The sequence below is a fragment of the Salvelinus fontinalis genome, chromosome 40, assembly GCF_029448725.1.
Source record: "Salvelinus fontinalis isolate EN_2023a chromosome 40, ASM2944872v1, whole genome shotgun sequence".
Classification (NCBI taxonomy): domain Eukaryota; kingdom Metazoa; phylum Chordata; class Actinopteri; order Salmoniformes; family Salmonidae; genus Salvelinus; species Salvelinus fontinalis.
This window is the reverse complement of record NC_074704.1, coordinates 22,859,834-22,881,716: the sequence shown is the minus strand read 5'-3', so window position 1 is coordinate 22,881,716 and position 21,883 is coordinate 22,859,834. Positions and strand designations below refer to the sequence as shown.

The following is a 21,883-nucleotide window of genomic DNA, read 5'->3' as shown; positions in this document are numbered from 1 at the left end:
TGTGTGGTATGAGGAACCTCATTAGCCATACAGACTCAATGATCTGACACCATTCATTTGTGTGGGAGGGACAAGAGAGGCATTCAGCCTCGCATCCTGTGCATTGAGGCATTCGGCGGTCTCCAAAATGGCAACCTATTTCCTGTATAGTGCACTACTTTTGAACTCAGCCCCTGGTCAAAAGCAGTGCACTATACAGGGAATAGGGTGCCATTTGGAAATGTATTTGTACTTATTATAAATGATTCAAACACGAGGTTCATTAAAGCAACCTCATTAACAACATTGCATGTATTACGCTTGTTGACCCCCTCACAAACTTCCTCGGCCACACTGAATTAATGGGGCTGCTGTAGTCTAGTTAGCCTGGGTCTCATTCATGAATGTAATTCTATGTGACAGTTATCAGAAGCAACGCAGGCTCCAATGACTGTGTTGAGAGAGAGATAGAGCGAGAAAGAAATAAATGAGAAAGAAAGAAAGAAAGAAAGAAGAGGGGGAGACAGTGTGTGTGTGTGTGTGTGTGTGTGTGTGTGTGTGTGTGTGTGTGTGTGTGTGTGTGTGTGTGTGTGTGTGTGTGTGTGAGAGAGAGAAAGGAGAGGAGAAAGAGAGAGATGAGTGCGGAGAAAGAGAGGCGAGAAAGAGAGAGAGTGGAGAGATAAGAGAGAACGAGCGGAGAGATAAGAGAGAACGAGCGGAGAGATAAGAGAGAACGAGCGGAGAGATAAGAGAGAACGAGCGGAGAGATAAGAGAGAACGAGCGGAGAGATAAGAGAGAACGAGCGGAGAGATAAGAGAGAACGAGCGGAGAGATAAGAGAGAACGAGCGGAGAGATAATAGAGAAAGAGAGGAGAGATAATAGAGAAAGAGCGGAGAGATAAGAGAGAAAGAGCGGAGAGATAAGAGAGAAAGAGCGGAGAGATAAGAGAGAGAGAGCGGAGAGATAAGAGAGAGAGAGCGGAGAGATAAGAGAGAGAGAGCGGAGAGATAAGAGAGAAAGAGCGGAGAGATAAGAGAGAAAGAGCAGAGAGATAAGAGAGAAAGAGCGGAGAGATAAGAGAGAAAGAACGGAGGGATAAGAGAGAAAGAGCGGAGAGATAAGAGAGAGCGGAGAGATAAGAGAGAGCGGAGAGATAAGAGAGAGCGGAGAGATAAGAGAGAAAGAGAGGAGAGATAAGAGAGAAAGAGAGGAGAGATAAGAGAGAAAGAGAGGAGAGATAAGAGAGAAAGAGAGGAGAGATAAGAGAGGAGAGATAAGAGAGGGAGAGGAGAGATAAGAGAGAAAGAGAGGAGAGATAAGAGAGAAACAGAGGAGAGATAAGAGAGAAACAGAGGAGAGATAAGAGAGAAACAGAGGAGAGATAAGAGAGAAACAGAGGAGAGATAAGAGAGAAACAGAGGAGAGATAAGAGAGATAAGAGAGAAAGAGAGGAGAGATAAGAGAGAAAGAGAGGAGAGATAAGAGAGAAAGAGAGGAGAGATAAGAGAGGAGAGATAAGAGAGGGAGAGGAGAGATAAGAGAGAAAGAGAGGAGAGATAAGAGAGAAACAGAGGAGAGATAAGAGAGAAACAGAGGAGAGATAAGAGAGAAACAGAGGAGAGATAAGAGAGAAACAGAGGAGAGATAAGAGAGAAACAGAGGAGAGATAAGAGAGAAACAGAGGAGAGATAAGAGAGAAACAGAGGAGAGATAAGAGAGATAAGAGAGAAAGAGAGGAGAGATAAGAGAGAAAGAGAGGAGAGCGAGGTTGTGGGTTTTCATTTGGCTAAAGAAGCAGGGACAGCAGCACCCTCCGCTCTGCTGTACATGTCAACACAAAGAAAACAAGATAAAGAGTGTGCTAAGCACAAAAATGTTGCTTCGAATTTCCAGCAGTCTGCGTGTGAGCCACGTTCTCTTTGGAACGTCTGACACAGAGTGGAGGCTGCTGAGGGGAGGACGGCTCACAATCGCTGGAACGGATCAAATGGAATGGCATCAAACATATGGAAGCCATGTGTTTGTTGTATTTGATACCATTCCGTCCCATTCCGCTCCAGCCATTACCACAAGCCTGTCTTCCCCAATGAAGGTGCCACCAACCTCCTGTGGTCTGGCATGGAAGCGCAGGGGCATGGGCTACAGAGAGCACACGCTGGTATTCGACTCCGTAGGGGGCGAGGGGTGAAAGTGGGGAGAGGGGGGTTGGAGTATGCCAGAGACGGGCATGATTACGTCATAGACACATGGGCGGCTAGCAGGTTACATTTACCGTCTGGCATGCGACAGGGCCTACTCAGACTCCTGGGTTCATAAACTGGGGAGGGAAGCAGGAAGGGTCCTTCATGACTCAGCCACTGACTCTCTCAGGCTAAGGCTGCATCCCAAATGACAACCTATTCCCTATATAGTGCACTGTTTTTAAACCAAGAGTCGATGGCTGCGTTTACACAAGGCAGCCCAATTCAGATTCCCCCCCCACGAATTGGTCTTTCGACCAATCACATCAGACAGGTCAAAATAGCAATTTCTGAAAAAAAAGATCAGATCAGAATTGGTCCGCCTGAGTAAACACAGCCTACGTATTACCCCAAGTAGTACACTGTATGTAAGGAATAGGGTGTCATTAGGAACGTAGTCTGAGTCTCTTTAAGGCTGAGAGTTCAGGCTGGAAGTGAATGACTCATATTTCCCCCACTGTCTCTGAGCACAGAGAACCACGTCACCCCTTAGGTCAAGTTCTGCTCAAACCAGAGCAGACAAGGGAATCTAGACCAGGAAATCCATGCATTATTAATAGTTAATTAATGCATTATTAATAGTGATGGAGAAAAAAAATTGAAAGTTACATATCGGGATATTATTTCTGACGATATATCGTGACAATATCGCAATGTTATTTTTGTGTTAGTTGGCTGCACCTGCACCAACATGTTTCCTTCATAGTTTGTTCTCTATCTTCTTCTTAAATAGGGAACCAATCTGTTTTTAGCACTTCAAAACTCTTTCATTCACGGCTCCCTCTTGTCTCTCTGCAGCAGACATATGGTGAGCAATATGTTTGGAACGTCGAATAAAATCACAGTCTCGAATCGCAATACATATAGAATCGTGAGAATGGCAATGCATAATAAGTATTGCGATATCGTACTGTGAGGTTCCTGGCACTTCCCAGCCCTAATTATTAATCACACTTGTTCTGCAAAACACTACACATACTAGCCAAGCCTCTGTTGTCAACAAAGAGCAGAGTGGCCAATTGAAACCATTTTGACGCAGTTAATTGCACTAATCTAGCGAATTGATCCACATCGTTACTCCGGGAAAACACGGCCCCATAGCTCAAGTGGAAAGGGTGGTATTTGGAGATTGCTTGACGTGAGCGCAATAGTTTTTCATTAGACCTTTACAGTACACTTTGCTTTAGGAACCTATTCTTCAGTATGTTCGCTTTTCCATATTGCTGAAGTGCCCTAAGTCAGACAGAGTCAGGGTCAAGGTACCAAATGACACCCTATTCCCTATTTAGTGCACTACTTTTGACCAGAGCCCTATGGAAAGTAGTGCACAATATAGGCAACAGGGTCCCATTTGGGACAGAAACATGTTTATGCTCCTAGTATTCACCCTTTATTTTGGATTCTGCCCACCTAGCAATTAGGTTGCTAGGGGAAACTGCACATAGAGCTAACATGTGCAGTGAATCTATCCTGGCTGGGCAATTCACATTGCAATAGCTCCTTGTGTGGTGAGCAAATATCCTGTATTACAACCTCCAATATCCCCCTGCATTGTACATCCGTCCCTGCGGCCCAAATGGAACCCTATTCCCTATATAGTGCACTAATGGGTCATGTTCAAAAGTAGTACACCATATAGGCAATAGGGTACCATTTTGGATGCGTATCCCATGTGGAATGGGCTAAATTATTAAGATGTGGGGTTTTCACGAGGCTAACATTGGCTAGCGGCAGTCATTATGGCTACATTAGCAGATTCAATAAAAAACACACTTTTTGTTTGGCTGCATTCTGTAAGCCAATGAACCAGACACATTTCAGTAGGAACAGTGCTTTTCTTACATTACGTAACTCAACAATCTGTTACTGTGTGCTGAGAAATGTGGCCACAGATGACACATTTGCTAATAACATATCTGATAGGATGCAGTTGCCCTAGATCTGAAGTCACTATGTTCTTCACAAGTTGCAGTTTGGGGGTTGGTAAGCTGTTCCTAGATCTGTGCCTAATAAATCCATTAAGTTGGATTACTATAATTGACATGAACATATGTTTGTAACGCTGACAAAATGGGGAGTTACCTGCTGCCCTTATCATTATAACCCCTCTAAGCCCCACTAGCGAAGAAAATCACTTAGCACAGGGGTGTCAAACTCATTCCATGGAAGGCCTAGCGCAGGCTATTCGCAAACTCGGTCCTCGGGACCCCAAGGGGTGCTTGTTTAGTTTCTTGCCCAACACTACACAGCTGATTCAAATAATCAACTAATCATCAAGCTTTGATCATTTGAATCAGCTGTGTTACATCATGCCCAAACCGGTTCGCCACCGTGCGCAAATTGATTTTGTCCCCCCACACCAAACGTGATCACGACACACAGGTGGAAATATCAAAACAAACTCTGTATCAATTACATTAATTTGGGGACCGGTCGAAAAGCATTAAACATTTATGGAAATGTATCTAGCTAGCTTGCAGTCTACGATCAGCTCCTTTGCCTTGCTCACATTGAGGGAGAAGTTGTTGTCCTGGCACCACACTGCCAGTTCTCTTACCTCCTCCCTATAGGCCGTCTCATCATTGTCAGTGATAAGGCCTACTGTTATGTCGTCAGCAAACTTAATGATGGTGTTGGAGTCATGTTTGGCCATGCAGTCGTGGGTAAACAGGGAATACAGGAGGGGACTAAGTACACACCCCTGAGGGGCCCCAGTGTTAAGGATGAACGTGGCAGATATGTTGTTGCCTACTCTTACCACCTGGGGGCGACCCGTCAGGAAGTCCACAATCCAGTTACAGAGGGAGGTATTTAGTCCCAGAGTCCTTAGATTGGTGATGAGCTTCATGGGCACTATGGTGTTGAACGCTGAGCTGTAGTCAATGAACAGCATTCTCACATAGGTGTTCCTTTTGTCTAGGTGAGAAAGGGTAGTGTGGAGTGTGATTGAGATTGCGTCATCTGTGGATCTGTTGGGGCGGTATGCGAATTGGAGTGTGTCTAGGGTGTCCGGGAGGATGCTGTTGATGTGAGCCATGACCAGCCTTTCAAAGCACTTCATGGCTGCCAACGTGAGTACCACGGTGAGGTAATCATTTTAGGCAGGTTACCTTCGCTTCCTTGGGCACAGGGACTATGGTTGCCTGCTGGAAACATGTAGGCATTACAGACTCGGTTAGGGAGAGTTTGAAAATGTCAGTGAAAACACTTGACAGTTGGTCTGCGCATGCTTGGAGTACACGTCCTGGTAATCCATCTGGCCCAGCGGCTTTGTGAATGTTGACCTGTTTAAAGGTTTAGTTCACATCGGCTACCGAGAGCGTTATCACACAGTCATCCAGAACAGCTGGTGCTCTCGTGCATGCTTCAGTGGTGCTTGCCTCGAAGCGAGCATAAAAGGGTATTTAGCTTGTCTAGTAGGCTCGCGTCACTGGGCAGCTCGCGTCTGGGTTTCCCTTTGTAATCTGTAATAGTTTTCAAGCCCTGCCACATCCAACGAGCTTCAGAGCCGGTGTAGTAGGATTCAATCTTAATCCTGTATTGACGCTTTGCTTGTTTGATGGTTTGTCTGAGGGCATAGCGGGATTTCCTCACCGCCAAGTATGACACTGGTGTGGGTTGTCATGTATTTAGACTACTGGGGTCAATCATGGGGGATCTCCCCCATGTACCAGCTCTTAACAGGGAGTAAACGAGTGAACACATCTGAGTGCTTTGGAGTGGACCTGGAAGTGTCCTCGAGTGACAATGACTGGGACAAAGTGACCCTTCGGGAAGATAAAATTAGGTATATTGAGGTGAAACGAGGTAAGCTGGCCATCAGCTGATATGATTCATCCAGTGAGCCCTGTCCTGGGCACGGTGTTCATTATCCGACCCCCCGCCAGGGTGAGAGATTAAAGCAGACGTGTCCAAAGTCACTGAATTTAAAGTGACCGGTTGCGTTCATTAGGGATCAAATTGAGAAAATTAAACACTGAAACGGGGAGTCATTTTTGTTTATTTCCATTTCAAAACGCACCATTTTAAAATGGAAAGTTATTGTCAGGTGTTTGAAAGTAGAGTACAGAGCCAACTTCTTTATGATACCAAACCAAAGAACGCCGAAATTAAATTCCTACAACTTCAAGCCAAAAACACTAGCCTGACTGGCCTCCCAATACACAGAGCAAGGTGATGTATGATACTACAGCTTTGGGCCTCCACACACAATGATCTCTTGTCAAACAAGGAGCAGACTCATTCTTCTTCCTTAATGATCAGCCCCGGTGAAAGAGACAAGGACGTATGGTCCGTCGTCCCGCAAGGCTGTCACTTTAAAAGTAACCATATACTTAGCCTGCGTCCCAAAATGCACCCTATACCAACATAGCTATACACTATATGGTAATAGGGTGCCATTTGGGACGCAACCTTAGAAGAGATGTGCCTTGGCGGTGCCCCCTTTCGCTAGGGGTGCGTTTTGGGAGAGGTACATTGACAGAAGCTTAGGGACCCTAAGAGTGGAGAGGCGGTGAGAACATGAGGGGTAGAGGGTGGGGTACGGCTACTTACGTCTGTGTCGGGACCCTTATCCGCACCGGGGCAGCAGAACGTGACAAACTCATGGCACCTCTTGTGGACCACGAAACAGCAAACTGCAGAGAGAGAGAGAGAGAGAGAGAGAGAGAGAGAGAGAGAGAGAGAGAAGAAGAGTGAGACAAGTTGATCTGTTTTACTGTATCATAGCTTTAGCAGATCTAAATTAGCCTGAAGTCTTGCAAGACATAGAACAGACACCACCAAGAGCAGAGGGGGGAAAAAACAAGGTCTGGCTAATCATCTCTCCAGATGGTTTGTACAGCCTACGGCAGCCAAAGTACTGTACCACTACCTCCTCACTGTCTCGCAGGCCTTACAGGCGCACACACAACGGCACGGCATTCTCACAGCCTCATTGAGTACACCCAGTGTGTGGCTACACTAGCACCACATTGGAAACCGAGCTGAGCTCAGACACTGGGGGATAATAGTGGTGGTGGAGCTGAGTGTATTGGCTGCTTGAATAATAGATAGTCTCTGAAGGCTCTGTCTTTTAGCTTGGCTACAGATTGCTGTCTTTTAGCCTATAGATCTCTCAGAATTGTAGCTATATCTTTTGTATCTCTTTCCATCTCTCCAAACTATAGTTTACTGAACAAAAATGTAAGCTCAACATGTAAAGTGTTGGTCCCATGTTTCATGAGCTGAAATAAAAATATTACAGAAATGTTCCATATGCACAAAAAGCTTGTTTCTCTAAAATGTTGGGCTCAAATTTGTTTACATCCCTGTTAGTGAGCATTTCTCCTTTGCCAAGACAATCCATCCACCTGATAGGTCTGGCATATCAAGAAGCTGATTAAACAGCATGATCATTACATAGGGGACCATAAAAGGCCATTCTGAAACATGCAGTTTTGTCACACAACCCCAGAGATGTCTCAAGTTTTAAGGAAGTGTGCAATTGGCATGCTGATTGCAGGAATGGACACCAGAACAGTTGCCAAAGAATTGAATGTTAATTGCTCTACCATAAGCCACCTCCAACGTCGTTTTAGAGAATTTGGCAGTACGCCCAACCGGCCTCACAACCACGTGTAACCACGCCAGCCCAGGACCTCCACATCTGGCTTCTTCACCTGCGGGATCGTCTGAGACCAGCCACCCGGAGAGCTGATGAAACTGAGGAGTATTTCTGTCTGTAATAAATCCCTTTTGTTGGGAAAAATGAATTCTGAATGGCTGGGTCAGGCTCCCCGGTGGGTGGGCCTGGCTCCCAAGTTGGTGGGCCTATGCCCTCACAGGCCCACCCATGGCTGCGCCCCTGCCCAGTCATTTGAAATCCATAGATTAGGACCTAATGAATTTCAATTGACTGATTTCCTTATGATCTGTAACTCAGTAAAATTGTTGCATTTATACTTTCGTTCAGTACATATCTCTATATCCCTGGCTCTCACAGGCCCAACCAAACTCAATTGCCTTCTGTGCTGATGTTCAATAGTATTGATGTTCAGAGATGCACCGCAGTTAACAGCTACCACTAGTAATTGTTACCCCTTTGACCTTTTCATGACCCAATTACTCAATATCAACATGTAGGCTACATTATAGTAGCAGACGGTGAGAGGGTGGGTAACAATGTACTAAAGACTTTTTTTTACATCATTATCACAGTTTCTGTCGTAGCAATTTTCACTCAATTCTAAGTAGAAGGGTGCAATGTGCCCACTCAAAGCTAAGCTTATTTTATCTTTCAAACCAACATATAGGCCTACTGACCAACACAACCAGCCTAGCTGAGCATCGGCTGGGCCTACATTTATTCAGGAAGTCTGATCTGGCTGAAAGACAGTAAGCATCAAGGCCAAACGTCTCACGTTCACATCAACATTAACGATGGCCAAATGAATATCAACAACCCCGGCCCATCTCACCCTTGACATACCGGCTTGTCCACACCAGTCAATACCCCCGCGAGACCACAACCCATAACTCGTATTACCACAGCCGTCACGCCGTAAAGCCAAATGATTAATGACTAACTGCCATAAGTCTGCAGTACAGCCGGCAAATGGTCTGAAGCATCCATTTACCCCGATAGATCGTTACGAACTGCCACATGACGCCACAGAGTGCTATAAGCGAGTAAACAGTGAGTATGGTCGCAACAAACCAACACGCAATTAAAGTGATCGCTCAAATTCTATCCCCCATTCGCAATTATTTGGTTTCTGAATCACGGCACGTAACGATGTACAGTAGGTAGACAATTCTAATTTGCGTGGCGCAACTTGCTGTGAGGCCGAGAAGGAAGACAGTGCACTGTCAGGCCCCGGCAGTCAGAGAGATGTACAGCGGTCTGGAATCTCTAATAAATGCGGAAGGAAGGAAGAGGTGAACTATGGTCTCTCTGCGGCATTAAAAACGTCCATAATAATGAGACCCACTAGACAGGCTAAAGTCTCGCAGCAATTCAGTCGACGTCTATTCTATTTCAGTCCCACACTGCTCTGAGAAGTGCCTTTATTGTATGTATTTTTAGGACCACTTTAGAGGAACCTGCTGCTCCAGAAGAAATTGGGTCATTCAGAACAATAGGGAACATTGCAGTTCAGCTAAGACTGTATAAAAAAATAAATAATAATAATAATAAAAAAAACTTGACCCAACCTATAACCTGCCCTGAAGTGATAGTTTCTTTATTAGAGTTTCTGGAAGGGGCCACTTTCCTCGCTAGTGGTTGAAAGAGATAGGTCAAAGGGCGGAAGGCTGAAGATGGAAGAGGTTACGGCTGCGTGTCCATGGATTCAGGCCCTAGTGTCCTTATTAGAGGGGATATCTGCCGGTGAAACTAGACCCACTGTTCTCCAACAGGCCGAAAGGAGCACTTAGGGCTTCACCACTGCTCCATCACCACCGCCATGTTGGAGCAACAGTTTCATTAGGGGCCTAAAGAACAGACAAGCCTTAATGCAACTGCACTGTTGCCATAGGTTAATGGGATCCACTTTGTAGACTTGTAAATACAGTGGGACTGTATTGAGTGACGATTAAAATCTAATAGCAGGACCTTATTAAATCAGGGTTTCACGGTTCCATGAGAAAGGATGAGCTGAGCACGCAATGGCTGATCTTGGATCAGTGAAACTCTCAATGGCTGTGAATCACTATACAGTTCCTGGATCAGGAGCAATGTGGATAAAGTGGTGGATTTGCAGGACTGCACTTGGATCAGAACAAGAAATACAGTTAAAGGGATAGGTCAAGCAAATTACAAAATGACACATTGGTTTCCTTACCCTGTAAGCAGTCTATGGACAAGGCATGACAGCAAGCCATGCTTTGGGTTTATTTCCCTGGCACAAATCCCATCCTGGTAGCGTTATTAGTCCTGGTAGCGTTATTAGTCCTGGCAGCGTTATTAGTCCTGGCAGCGTTATTAGTCCTGGCAGCGTTATTAGTCCTGGCAGCGTTATTAGTCCTGGCAGCGTTATTAGTCCTGGCAGCGTTATTAGTCCTGGCAGCGTTATTAGTCCTGGCAGCGTTATTAGTCCTGGCAGCGTTATTAGTCCTGGCAGCGTTATTAGTCCTGGCAGCGTTATTAGTCCTGGCAGCGTTATTAGTCCTGGCAGCGTTATTAGTCCTGGCAGCGTTATTAGTCCTGGCAGCGTTATTAGTCCTGGCAGCGTTATTAGTCCTGGCAGCGTTATTAGTCCTGGCAGCGTTATTAGTCCTGGCAGCGTTATTAGTCCTGGCAGCGTTATTAGTCCTGGCAGCGTTATTAGTCCTGGCAGCGTTATTAGTCCTGGCAGCGTTATTAGTCCTGGCAGCGTTATTAGTCCTGGCAGCGTTATTAGTCCTGGCAGCGTTATTAGTCCTGGCAGCGTTATTAGTCCTGGCAGCGTTATTAGTCCTGGCAGCGTTATTAGTCCTGGCAGCGTTATTAGTCCTGGCAGCGTTATTAGTCCTGGCAGCGTTATTAGTCCTGGCAGCGTTATTAGTCCTGGCAGCGTTATTAGTCCTGGCAGCGTTATTAGTCCTGGCAGCGTTATTAGTCCTGGCAGCGTTATTAGTCCTGGTAGCGTTATTAGTCCTGGCAGCGTTATTAGTCCTGGTAGCGTTATTAGTCCTGGTAGCGTTATTAGTCTTGGTAGCGTTATTAGTCCTGGCAGCGTTATTAGTCCTGGTAGTGTTATTAGTCTTGGTAGCGTTATTAGTCCTGGTAGCGTTATTAGTCCTGGTAGCGTTATTAGTCCTGGTAGCGTTATTAGTCCTGGTAGCGTTATTAGTCCTGGTAGCGTTATTAGTCCTGGTAGCGTTATTAGTCCTGGCAGCGTTATTAGTCCTGGTAGTGTTATTAGTCTTGGTAGCGTTATTAGTCCTGGTAGCGTTATTAGTCCTGGTAGCGTTATTAGTCCTGGTAGCGTTATTAGTCTTGGTAGCGTTATTAGTCCTGGTAGCGTTATTAGTCCTGGTAGCGTTATTAGTCCTGGTAGTGTTATTAGTCCTGGTAGCGTTATTAGTCCTGGCAGCGTTATTAGTCCTGGTAGTGTTATTAGTCCTGGTAGTGTTATTAGTCTTGGTAGCGTTATTAGTCCTGGTAGCGTTATTAGTCCTGGTAGCGTTATTAGTCCTGGCAGCGTTATTAGTCCTGGTAGCGTTATTAGTCTTGGTAGCGTTATTAGTCCTGGTAGCGTTATTAGTCCTGGCAGCGTTATTAGTCCTGGCAGCGTTATTAGTCCTGGTAGCGTTATTAGTCCTGGTAGCGTTATTAGTCCTGGTAGCGTTATTAGTCCTGGCAGCGTTATTAGTCCTGGCAGCGTTATTAGTCCTGGTAGCGTTATTAGTCCTGGCAGCGTTATTAGTCCTGGCAGCGTTATTAGTCCTGGTAGCGTTATTAGTCCTGGTAGTGTTATTAGTCCTGGTAGTGTTATTAGTCCTGGTAGCGTTATTAGTCTTGGTAGCGTTATTAGTCCTGGTAGTGTTATTAGTCCTGGTAGCGTTATTAGTCCTGGCAGCGTTATTAGTCCTGGTAGTGTTATTAGTCTTGGTAGCGTTATTAGTCCTGGTAGTGTTATTAGTCCTGGCAGCGTTATTAGTCCTGGCAGCGTTATTAGTCCTGGTAGCATTATTAGTCCTGGTAGCGTTATTAGTCCTGGTAGTGTTATTAGTCCTGGCAGCGTTATTAGTCCTGGCAGCGTTATTAGTCCTGGTAGCATTATTAGTCCTGGTAGCGTTATTAGTCCTGGTAGTGTTATTAGTCCTGGCAGCGTTATTAGTCCTGGTAGCATTATTAGTCCTGGTAGCGTTATTAGTCCTGGTAGCGTTATTAGTCCTGGCAGCGTTATTAGTCCTGGTAGCGTTATTAGTCCTGGTAGCATTATTAGTCCTGGCAGCGTTATTAGTCCTGGCAGCGTTATTAGTCCTGGTAGCGTTATTAGTCCTGGTAGCATTATTAGTCCTGGTAGCGTTATTAGTCCTGGTAGCATTATTAGTCCTGGTAGCGTTATTAGTCCTGGTAGCATTATTAGTCCTGGTAGCATTATTAGTCCTGGTAGCATTATTAGCATGTTTTGTGCAACATGTCCAAACCCTCCGAAAGTATCTCAAATTGGTTGTGAAGCTCAACAAAGTCACGTGAACATGATGCGCGAAAAATGCTTATATCTGTACTGTGACTCGAATGGGAGTCACGGTACCAATATTATAATTTTGAGCATTTGGAAACAGTGCCAGGGAAACTTAACCAAAGCATGGATTGATGTCAAACCTTGTCCATAGACTGCTTACAGGGTAAGGAAATCAACATGTCATTTTTGAAATTTGGGTGATCTATCCCTTTAACAACGGTAAACATCACTTTTAGGCTGTAGCTGGATCAGAAATAACGGCGTCAAAAAGATAGCAAGACTTTGTACGACTTGGTGAGGTTTCAAAAGGCTTTGCTCTCTAATGGAAAAGGAGAAGTAAGTGAGGCGGTGAAAACGGCTTTAGAAGAGCAGAGAGAAAATGTCATGTTGACTTTTAATGAAGGGTCTCACTGTGATCTCATTATTTCACACTGAGGGCACCATGAATTATGGAGGGGCCACAGTGTAATGTGGATTTTACAATAAATACTTATTACATCTTCAAACACCCCTCCGGCAGCAGAACAAGGGATTATTTCCTGAATGATAATGTCTCTCTTTCCCTGCCGTTGTTCCCGACTCAAATCAAACCATGCTCATGTCATGGCGAATGGTTGCAATTCAAAATACGTTCGTTTCTGTCATTCACGGCTGTGGAATGAGGATTGAGATGGATTCGAGAATGGGAATGTGTTCGGGATCTGGAATACGTGATCAAGATATGTAGACATCAGCACATTGACTTGATGATTAAGTATGCGTCAGAATATGTGTCAAAATAATACGATTGCGGGGGGGGGGGGGGGTGTAGGAATCGCAAGCAAGGCATCCCATTGCCGGCTCTCACCACAGGCTGTTCAACGTCACTTCGGCTTAGTCACTCTACTGTTAATGATCATGAACTGTTTAGAACAGTTAGCTGCGTATGAGGAACATGAAGACACAGATGTTGAAAACTGCCGGTACGAGGCAGCATGTTTTTAGTTGTTGGTCTATGTACTTTTAGTTAGAACATTGGGTGAGCTTGACCATGACAAGCGTAATTGCAATAATTCTATTGATTTACAATAAGCACCCTTTAAGTTGCACAAAAGTCCTGGTTCTAATGGTGAGGTGAGCCTCTAAATACAAGTATACTGAACTCCAGCTAAAGTGCCTGATAGTCACTTCTGTGTGTCTCAGTGTCTCTCGGTTAGGGTGTGAAGTGCTCTTGAGAGGCGAACAAGAGAAGGTGTCTAAGAGCAGAGCGCCCTGCCTCTAACCCGACTGTCAGGTCTTCCATGTCACGCCAAAGAGACTGAGGAGAAGTCAAGGACAGGGGAGTAGGACAGTCAGTCACCACACCAGGGAGAGAGGGAGTCTGGAGACAACCTCCAATCGATGTGGCAGTGAATCAACCTCGACCCAGACATGGATAGTCAGAGGGTGGGTGGAGGAGACAGGGGATAGGAGGGAAGTCACATTGATAGAATGCTGCTTGCATCATAAACCAACCAGAAAAGCCATAAATAAGGAAAGTCCCAAAACACTGAAACACTAGGCACAATAATGCAGAGCACTCAGCTAAATGGGACCTAAAAATCATTTTCAAATCATACAGTAACTCTAAGAGAACCAAATTGGTTATATTTTATTTAGTGCGGTGCGTATTATGGCCTCAAGTGCCTATTATCTCTAATAATTTTCATTGCAATACGGCGAAACCACAACCATTAAGAACAATGACGACAACGATTATGATCACCATAGCAACGATAACGACACAAATGGTGGTGATAATAATAATTATGATGAAAGTAAGGATAATAATGATGGGAATAATAATGAAGGCTGTCAGCGGTTAGGTTATAGTAACATCATAAACTCACAGATCCAGAGGTGGCAATGTTTCCCCAAATCTGCTCCTCTCTGATATAATATAAACCAGGGCCTGAGTGGATGACAGAGGGAGTAACCATCCTTCATGTTGAGTAACGTCGTGGAGGAGCTCTAAAACTGGAGAAATAAATTCATTCAGACATTATTGCGTTGTGTGATTGATTCCCCCTCAAGCCTGGCCAACTCCAATATTTCTGTTTTAAATGGGAAACAAAAATGTTGTGGAGAAGAAGCGATAGGTTATAGATTTGGCTTGGCCATCTTAGAGGTTGTAATAGTGTAGATGAATTAATAAGTGTCTGTTATCCGCATAAATCTCTCTGATCGGTGCTTTCAGATCATACTTATAGGTCCAATGCAGCCTTTTTCTATCGCAATATCAGATAATTGTTACCCAGAAGTTAAGTACCTTACTGTGATTATTTTTGACTATTTGAAAACAATCAAAAATAGCTTCTTCGCAAAGTGCATTTCTCAAGAAATTATTTTGCTAGGATTGTCTGGGAGTGGTCTGAGTGGGGAAGGGGAAACTGAAAACTGTTATTGGCAGAGAGGTTTGGAACTCTCTTTCTTATTGGTCTATCAACTAATTTATCACCTGGCGATGTCACCAGGCAGGCCAAAAATCCATCCCACCAAAACAGGATGAAATTTCAGCCGCTTTTCTTTCCAAACAGCTCTTACACGACAAGGGCATTAACATCATTTTCACAATATCACAGTATTATTCCAACATCATAGTGTGGATATATATATATATAAAAACACAGGAAATCACGTTTTTGACCGCATGGGGCCTTTAATTCTCGATCAAGTTTGTAACAACGAATTATGTTGGATAGATCCAGTCTCCCTCCAGCTATTTTCTGCATCAACACTCATAATGCATATCACTCTGTATGTTCAGCTTCTTAATGAAAACCTATAATCTACTGTGGGATGAAGTCATACTCACTGAGAATCATGAATTTCCACTAGTCTTACTTTACAACATAATATATCAACATAAAATGACATACTACTCCCTCTTATGGACCGCAGTAGGTATTTAATCAGATATCTCCCAAACAGATTTCTCAGCAGCTTGTTCGATGGGTAATTACAATAAAACAATAAAGCTCTCTATCAGTATGTGGAATGTAGCTTTCCCTAGTTTTCATCTGCAATAAAACTCTTTGGCGTTTGGGTCATAAAGCTGAAATAGTAGGTCTGTTAGAGCGAAGCATAGCTTCAGCAGTGACTTTTACAACCCAGAACTACTGCAGCTTCCTCTTACCTATGCACCATACAACCCATACACTATGCATCATACAACCCATACACTATGCATCATACAACCCATACAATATGCATCATACAACCCATACACTATGCATCATACAACCCATACACTATGCATCATACAACCCATACACTATGCATCATACAACCCATACACTATGCATCATACAACCCATACACTATGCACCATACAACCCATACACTATGCACCATACAACCCATACACTATGCATCATACAACCCATACACTATGCATCATACAACCCATACACTATGCATCATACAACCCATACACTATGCACCATACAACCCATACACTATGCACCATACAACCCATACACTATGCACCATACAACCCATACACTATGCATCATACAACCCATACACTATGCATCATACAACCCATACACTATGCATCATACAACCCATACACTATGCATCATACAACCCATACACTATGCATCATACAACCCATACACTATGCATCATACAACCCATACAATATGCATCATACAACCCATACAATATGCATCATACAACCCATACACTATGCATCATACAACCCATACAATATGCATCATACAACCCATACAATATGCACCATACAACCCATACACTATGCATCATACAACCCATACACTATGCATCATACAACCCATACAATATGCATCATACAACCCATACAATATGCATCATACAACCCATACAATATGCATCATACAACCCATACAATATGCATCATACAACCCATACACTATGCATCATACAACCCATACAATATGCATCATACAACCCATACAATATGCACCATACAACCCATACAATATGCACCATACAACCCATACAATATGCACCATACAACCCATACAATATGCATCATACAACCCATACAATATGCATCATACAACCCATACACTATGCATCATACAACCCATACAATATGCATCATACAACCCATACAATATGCACCATACAACCCATACAATATGCATCATACAACCCATACAATATGCATCATACAACCCATACACTATGCATCATATAACATGGACGGTAGGGCATAACCATTCATGGCAGGCTAAGCCTGGTTATGGCATACTATACAGCTCCATTGTCGTGAAGTGTTCGAGTGGGCTTGACTATAATATTGCTTATGTGATGGTCATCAAGCATTGGCTGATGTGAATGCGTTTACATTTGTCATGTCATTCAGTGTGAAATCCATGAATGGGGTTTAGGCTTGTCATGTCAGGTTTATGACGTCATGTCATTCAGTGTGAAATCCATGAACGGGGTTTAGGCTTGTCATGTCAGGTTTATGACGTCATGTCATTACTCATTCAGAGACGTAAGGGGTCCTTACACAGTGTTCCCGAGTGGCGCAGAGGTCTAAGGCACTGCATCTCAGTACTAGAGGTGTCACTGCAGACACCCTGGTTTGAATCCAGGCTGTATCACAACCGGCCGTGATTGGGAGTCCCGTAGGGCGGCGTCTGGGTTTGGCCAGTGTAGGCCGTCATCGTAAATAAGAATTTGTTCTTAACTGACTTGCCTACTTAAATAAAGGTTAAATAAAATAAATACAAATAAAACCAACTAGCTTCCTGTATGATCAATGTTTGCAGCAACTGTGAAAGGATTTAGATTTGTCATGGCAGGTTTGTCATTACTCATTCAGACAGTAAGTAAGGGCTCATAATTCCAGCTCAGTGTTAACCAACTAGCTCCCTACACTGTACAATGCTCTCCCTCTCCACCCACTGTACTGAAAAATCTGTGTCGTGTTTAATTATGGCAAAGTGTTGCATGATGTTTTCTTCCGCTTCGTGCCTCCTGAACACAGCCCTGGTGGAGGTTAGTAGGGTGGGAACTGTGATTAATCTCAGAGCAGCTTAGTTTAGTCACTGGAGACTCAGTCGGGGCTAGCAGAGGTTTCGTGAGGGAAATGGAGGAACTGCTACATTTTCCCCCTAAATGTAATTCCACCAAAGAGGAGGCTAGTAAGTCTTCTGCTCAGGGGAATTCCTCAGTGCCTGGTGGTGAGTAGAGAAGAGAGGGAGGAAAGGAGTTTAATCTGATTTCAAGGGAGGCTTTAGGCGGCTTGGGTAGGGGTTTAGTCACACTTGGGTGATCTGGGCTGGGTGAGAGTCACTTCTTTCTTGTGCACCAAGAAAGACAAGAGAGACAAATGGACACACTCACATCCACAGCTGTGTCCCCGTAGGGTTCTAGTCTGTTCTGTAACTGGACCACACACACATAACAGACAGTTAACCCTTTACACTCATGGAACTGGGCCTATACGGATAGGGCTAAATTGAAATGTTTGCAACAGAAGTAATATGAAAAGCATATGCATAACCATGGTAGCAATTGAAAGAGAACAGTTTGGAGATTATGGGAAGATGATTGGATCAAAAAGGTGAGGACACAACCGTTCACCTGACAACTGAATCCGAACATTACGCTGTTGATTTGATGTGCATTTTACATTCACCGTACGTTTTTCGCCGCATTTGTTGATGACGAAAATCTGAAAATACTCTGGATACATTCAGCAACATGAGAAGACTATTCCTGGAGAAATGTGGGGTAGGTGCAACATAAGACCAAAAAAATGAAGTATGCACAGTTTGAAGCAATTTCAAAATTTAAAAAAAAAAGTCGTCAACTTTAAGGTACTTTTTTTGGAGCTCTGCTACAGTAGCCGTGCCGTTGAGGAACACAACTCCGCATCCTCGTCATCACACAAATCACCGTTGGTGTTTACACAATCCCCAAAAACGCTCCATTATAAATCGCAATCTGGATCAGGTGAGCATGATTTGAAAGCTTGTTCTATTGCCAACACGACTAGCTAAGTTATGAAGTAAGATGCCAGTCAAAACCCATACAGCGCCGGGAAGCGCGGAGCCATAGCGCTGACGTCATGTATAACATGTTATTGTGCAGCCACTGTGTTCCAATTTAGGTTCTTATTAGCCATTTTCAACCCGTATTCAGGTACGAATGTAAAGGACTACACACATGCATACTGTACACACACATAATCATCAACACTACAAGTGCTGTTGAAACTCAACAAGTAGTCACGGTTATTTGAGTGCCTTTACAAGTTAACAGCGTATACCACATTATCGCTAGTTGAGAACAGCTCAAAACAGAGCCCTGTTTGGAAGGCTCTTGTCCTGTACAGCCAGTGTCTACTGCCTTGAAAAAACCAAGCCAAGGGGAGAGAGGGAGGGACCCCTTCGTGCAGGGAAAGGGTCGTCTGTTTCCAAGGGAACAAGCACAGTAAGGGCAATAATGACAGTATCATATTCTTATCGGCAGACTCAGTATCCTCGGTTTTTCTAATAACTGCCTTGCCTGGTTCACCAACTACTTTGCAGACAGAGTTCAGTGTGTCAAATCGGAGGGCATGTTGTCCGGTCCTCTGGCAGTCTCTATGGGGGTACCACAGGGTTCAATTCTCGGGCCGACTCTTTTCTCTGTATACATAAATGATGTTGCTCTTGCTGCGTGCGAATCCCTGATCCACCTCTATGCAGACGACACCATTCTGTACACTTCCGGCCCTTCCTTGGACACTGTGCTATCTAACCTCCAAACGAGCTTCAATGCCATACAACACTCCTTCCGTGGCCTCCAACTGCTCTTAAACGCTAGTAAAACCAAATGCATGCTTTTCAACCGTTCGCTGCCTGCACCTGCACGCCCGACTAGCATCACCACCCTGGACGGTTCCGACCTAGAATATGTGGACATCTATAAGTACCTAGGTGTCTGGCTAGACTGCAAACTCTCCTTCCAGACTCATATCAAACATCTCCAATCCAAAATCAAATCTAGAGTCGGCTTTCTATTCCGTAACAAAGCCTCCTTCACTCACGCCGCCAAACTTACCCTAGTAAAACTGACTATCCTACCGATCCTCGACTTCGGCGATGTCATCTACAAAATAGCTTCCAATACTCTACTCAGCAAACTGGATGCAGTCTATCACAGTGCCATCCGTTTTGTTACTAAAGCACCTTATACGACCCACCACTGCGACCTGTATGCCCTAGTCGGCTGGCCCTCGCTACATGTTCGTCGTCAGACCCACTGGCTCCAGGTCATCTACTGTACTTCCTCAGTGGTAGGGAGGCGAGCAGGCCACCTCTGGCCTGCTCGCCTCCCTACCACTGAGGAAGTACAGTTCCCGCTCAGCCCAGTCAAAACTGTTCGCTGCTCTGGCACCCCAATGGTGGAACAAACTCCCTCACGACGCCAGGACAGCGGAGTCAATCACCACCTTCCGGAGACACCTGAAACCCCACCTCTTCAAGGAATACCTAGGATAGGATAAAGCAATCCTTCTGCCCCCCCCCCCCCCCCCCCCCCCCCCTTAAAAGATCTAGATGCACTATTGTAAAGTGGCTGTTCCACTGGATGTCATAAGGTGAATGCACCAATTTGTAAGTCGCTCTGGATAAGAGCGTCTGCTAAATGACTTAAATGTAAATGTAAATGTAAATCTACAAGGCTATGCTAGGTAAAGTGCCGCCTTATCTCAGTTCACTGGTCACGATGGCTACACCCACCCGTAGCACGCGCTCCAGCAGGTGTATCTCACTGATCATCCCTAAAGCCAAAACCTAATTTGGACGCCTTTCCTTCCAGTTCTCTGCTGCCTGCGACTGGAACGAATTGCAAAAATCTCTGAAGTTGGAGACTTTTATCTTCCTCAACAACTTTAAAAATCTGCTATCCGAGCAGCTAACCGATCGCTGCAGCTGTACATAGTCCATCTGTAAACTACCCACCCAATTTACCTACCTCACCCCCCATACTGCTTTTATTTATTTACTTTTCTGCTCTTTTGCACACCAGTATCTCTTCTTGCACATGATCATCTGATGATTTATCACTCCAGTGTTAATCTGCTAAATTGTAATTACTCGATTTATTGCCTACCTCATGCCTTCTGCACACATTGTATATAGATTCTCTTTTTTCTACCATGTTATTGACTTGTTTATTGTTTACTCCATGTGTAACTCTGTGTTGTTGTCTGTTCACACTGCTATGCTTTATCTTGGCCAGGTCGCAGTTGCAAATGAGAACTTGTTCTCAACTAGCCTACCTGGTTAAATAAAGGTGGAAAAATAAATAAATAATAATCTTTAATTTCTTATGATTATATCTCCCAAGCTCCATCAGTAGCCCAGGGTGGAAGGGCGAGAACAGAGGTGTGTGTGTGTGTGTGTGTGTGTGTGCGCGCGCGCACACGTGTATGTGCATGAATGCACGTGTGTGATGATTGCCTTCCGCTGTCATCAGTGTTCTGTCTTCACAAAGAGGAGACATGGACCTCCTCTTGCACTATGGGTATTATAGAGCCCATGGTCACGATGACAGCCAGGTACAACAGTGGTGCAGGGAAGTGATTTTCACCTGTCAGGGAACACGACTCAGTCTTTTCAAAACCATGAAGGACACTCCACTCAATACACACATTTGAGCTGAAAGGAAGACATCATCCATTGGGAATTGAGACCATCTCTTGAACACCCTTTCTGCATTGCACTGGTCCCTTGCGGTCATCCATATCACCAATAGTTACTCAGTCAAGGAGACCTAATGACTTTAGCTACCCTTTTTGTTCCATTGACACCTTTTTTGTTCCCCCACCGCTTCTCTTTTACCCAAATCCAGACAGCTGATGTTCTGAAAGAGTTGCAAAATCTGGAGCCCTACAAATCAGCTGGGCTAGACAATCTGGACCCCCTCTTCCTAAAATTATCAGCCAAAATTGTTGCAACCCCTATTACTAGCCTGTTCAACCTCTCTTTTGTATCGTCTGAGATCCCTAAAGATTGGAAAGCTGCCGTGGTCATCCCCTTCTTCAAAGGGGGAGACACTCTAGACCCAAACTGTTTACAGACCTATATCCATTCTAAAATCTTCGAAAGCCAAGTTAACAAACAGATCACCGACCATTTCGAATCCCACCGTACCTTCTCCACTATGCAATCTGGTTTCAGAGCTGGTCATGTGTGCACCTCAGCCACACTCAAGGTCCTAAACGATATCATAACCACTAACGATAAAAGACGGTACTATGCAGCCATCTTCATCGACCTGGCCAAGGCTTTCGACTCTGTCAATCACCGTATTCTTATCGGCAGACTCAACAGCCTTGGTTTCTCAAATGACTGCCTCGCCTGGTTCACCAACTACTTCTCAGATAGAGTTCAGTGTGTCAAATCGGAGGGCCTGTTGTCCGGACCTCTGGCAGTTTCTATGGGGAGCCACAGGGTTAAATTCTCGGGCTCTCTTTTCCGACTCGTTTCTCTGTATATAT

General features: G+C 44.5%; 1 protein-coding gene across 2 annotated transcripts in view; it reads right to left on the bottom strand.

Moving 5' to 3' along the window:
• The window catches only part of LOC129839135 (protein kinase C alpha type), a 239,135-nt gene that overhangs the window by 151,631 nt on the left and 65,621 nt on the right, over positions 1 to 21,883 (bottom strand). For both annotated transcript variants that reach the window (XM_055906412.1, XM_055906413.1), the window contains exon 3: positions 6,776 to 6,858. In XM_055906412.1, the coding sequence (XP_055762387.1) occupies positions 6,776 to 6,858 (83 nt within the window). The remainder of the gene's footprint in view (positions 1 to 6,775; positions 6,859 to 21,883) is intronic.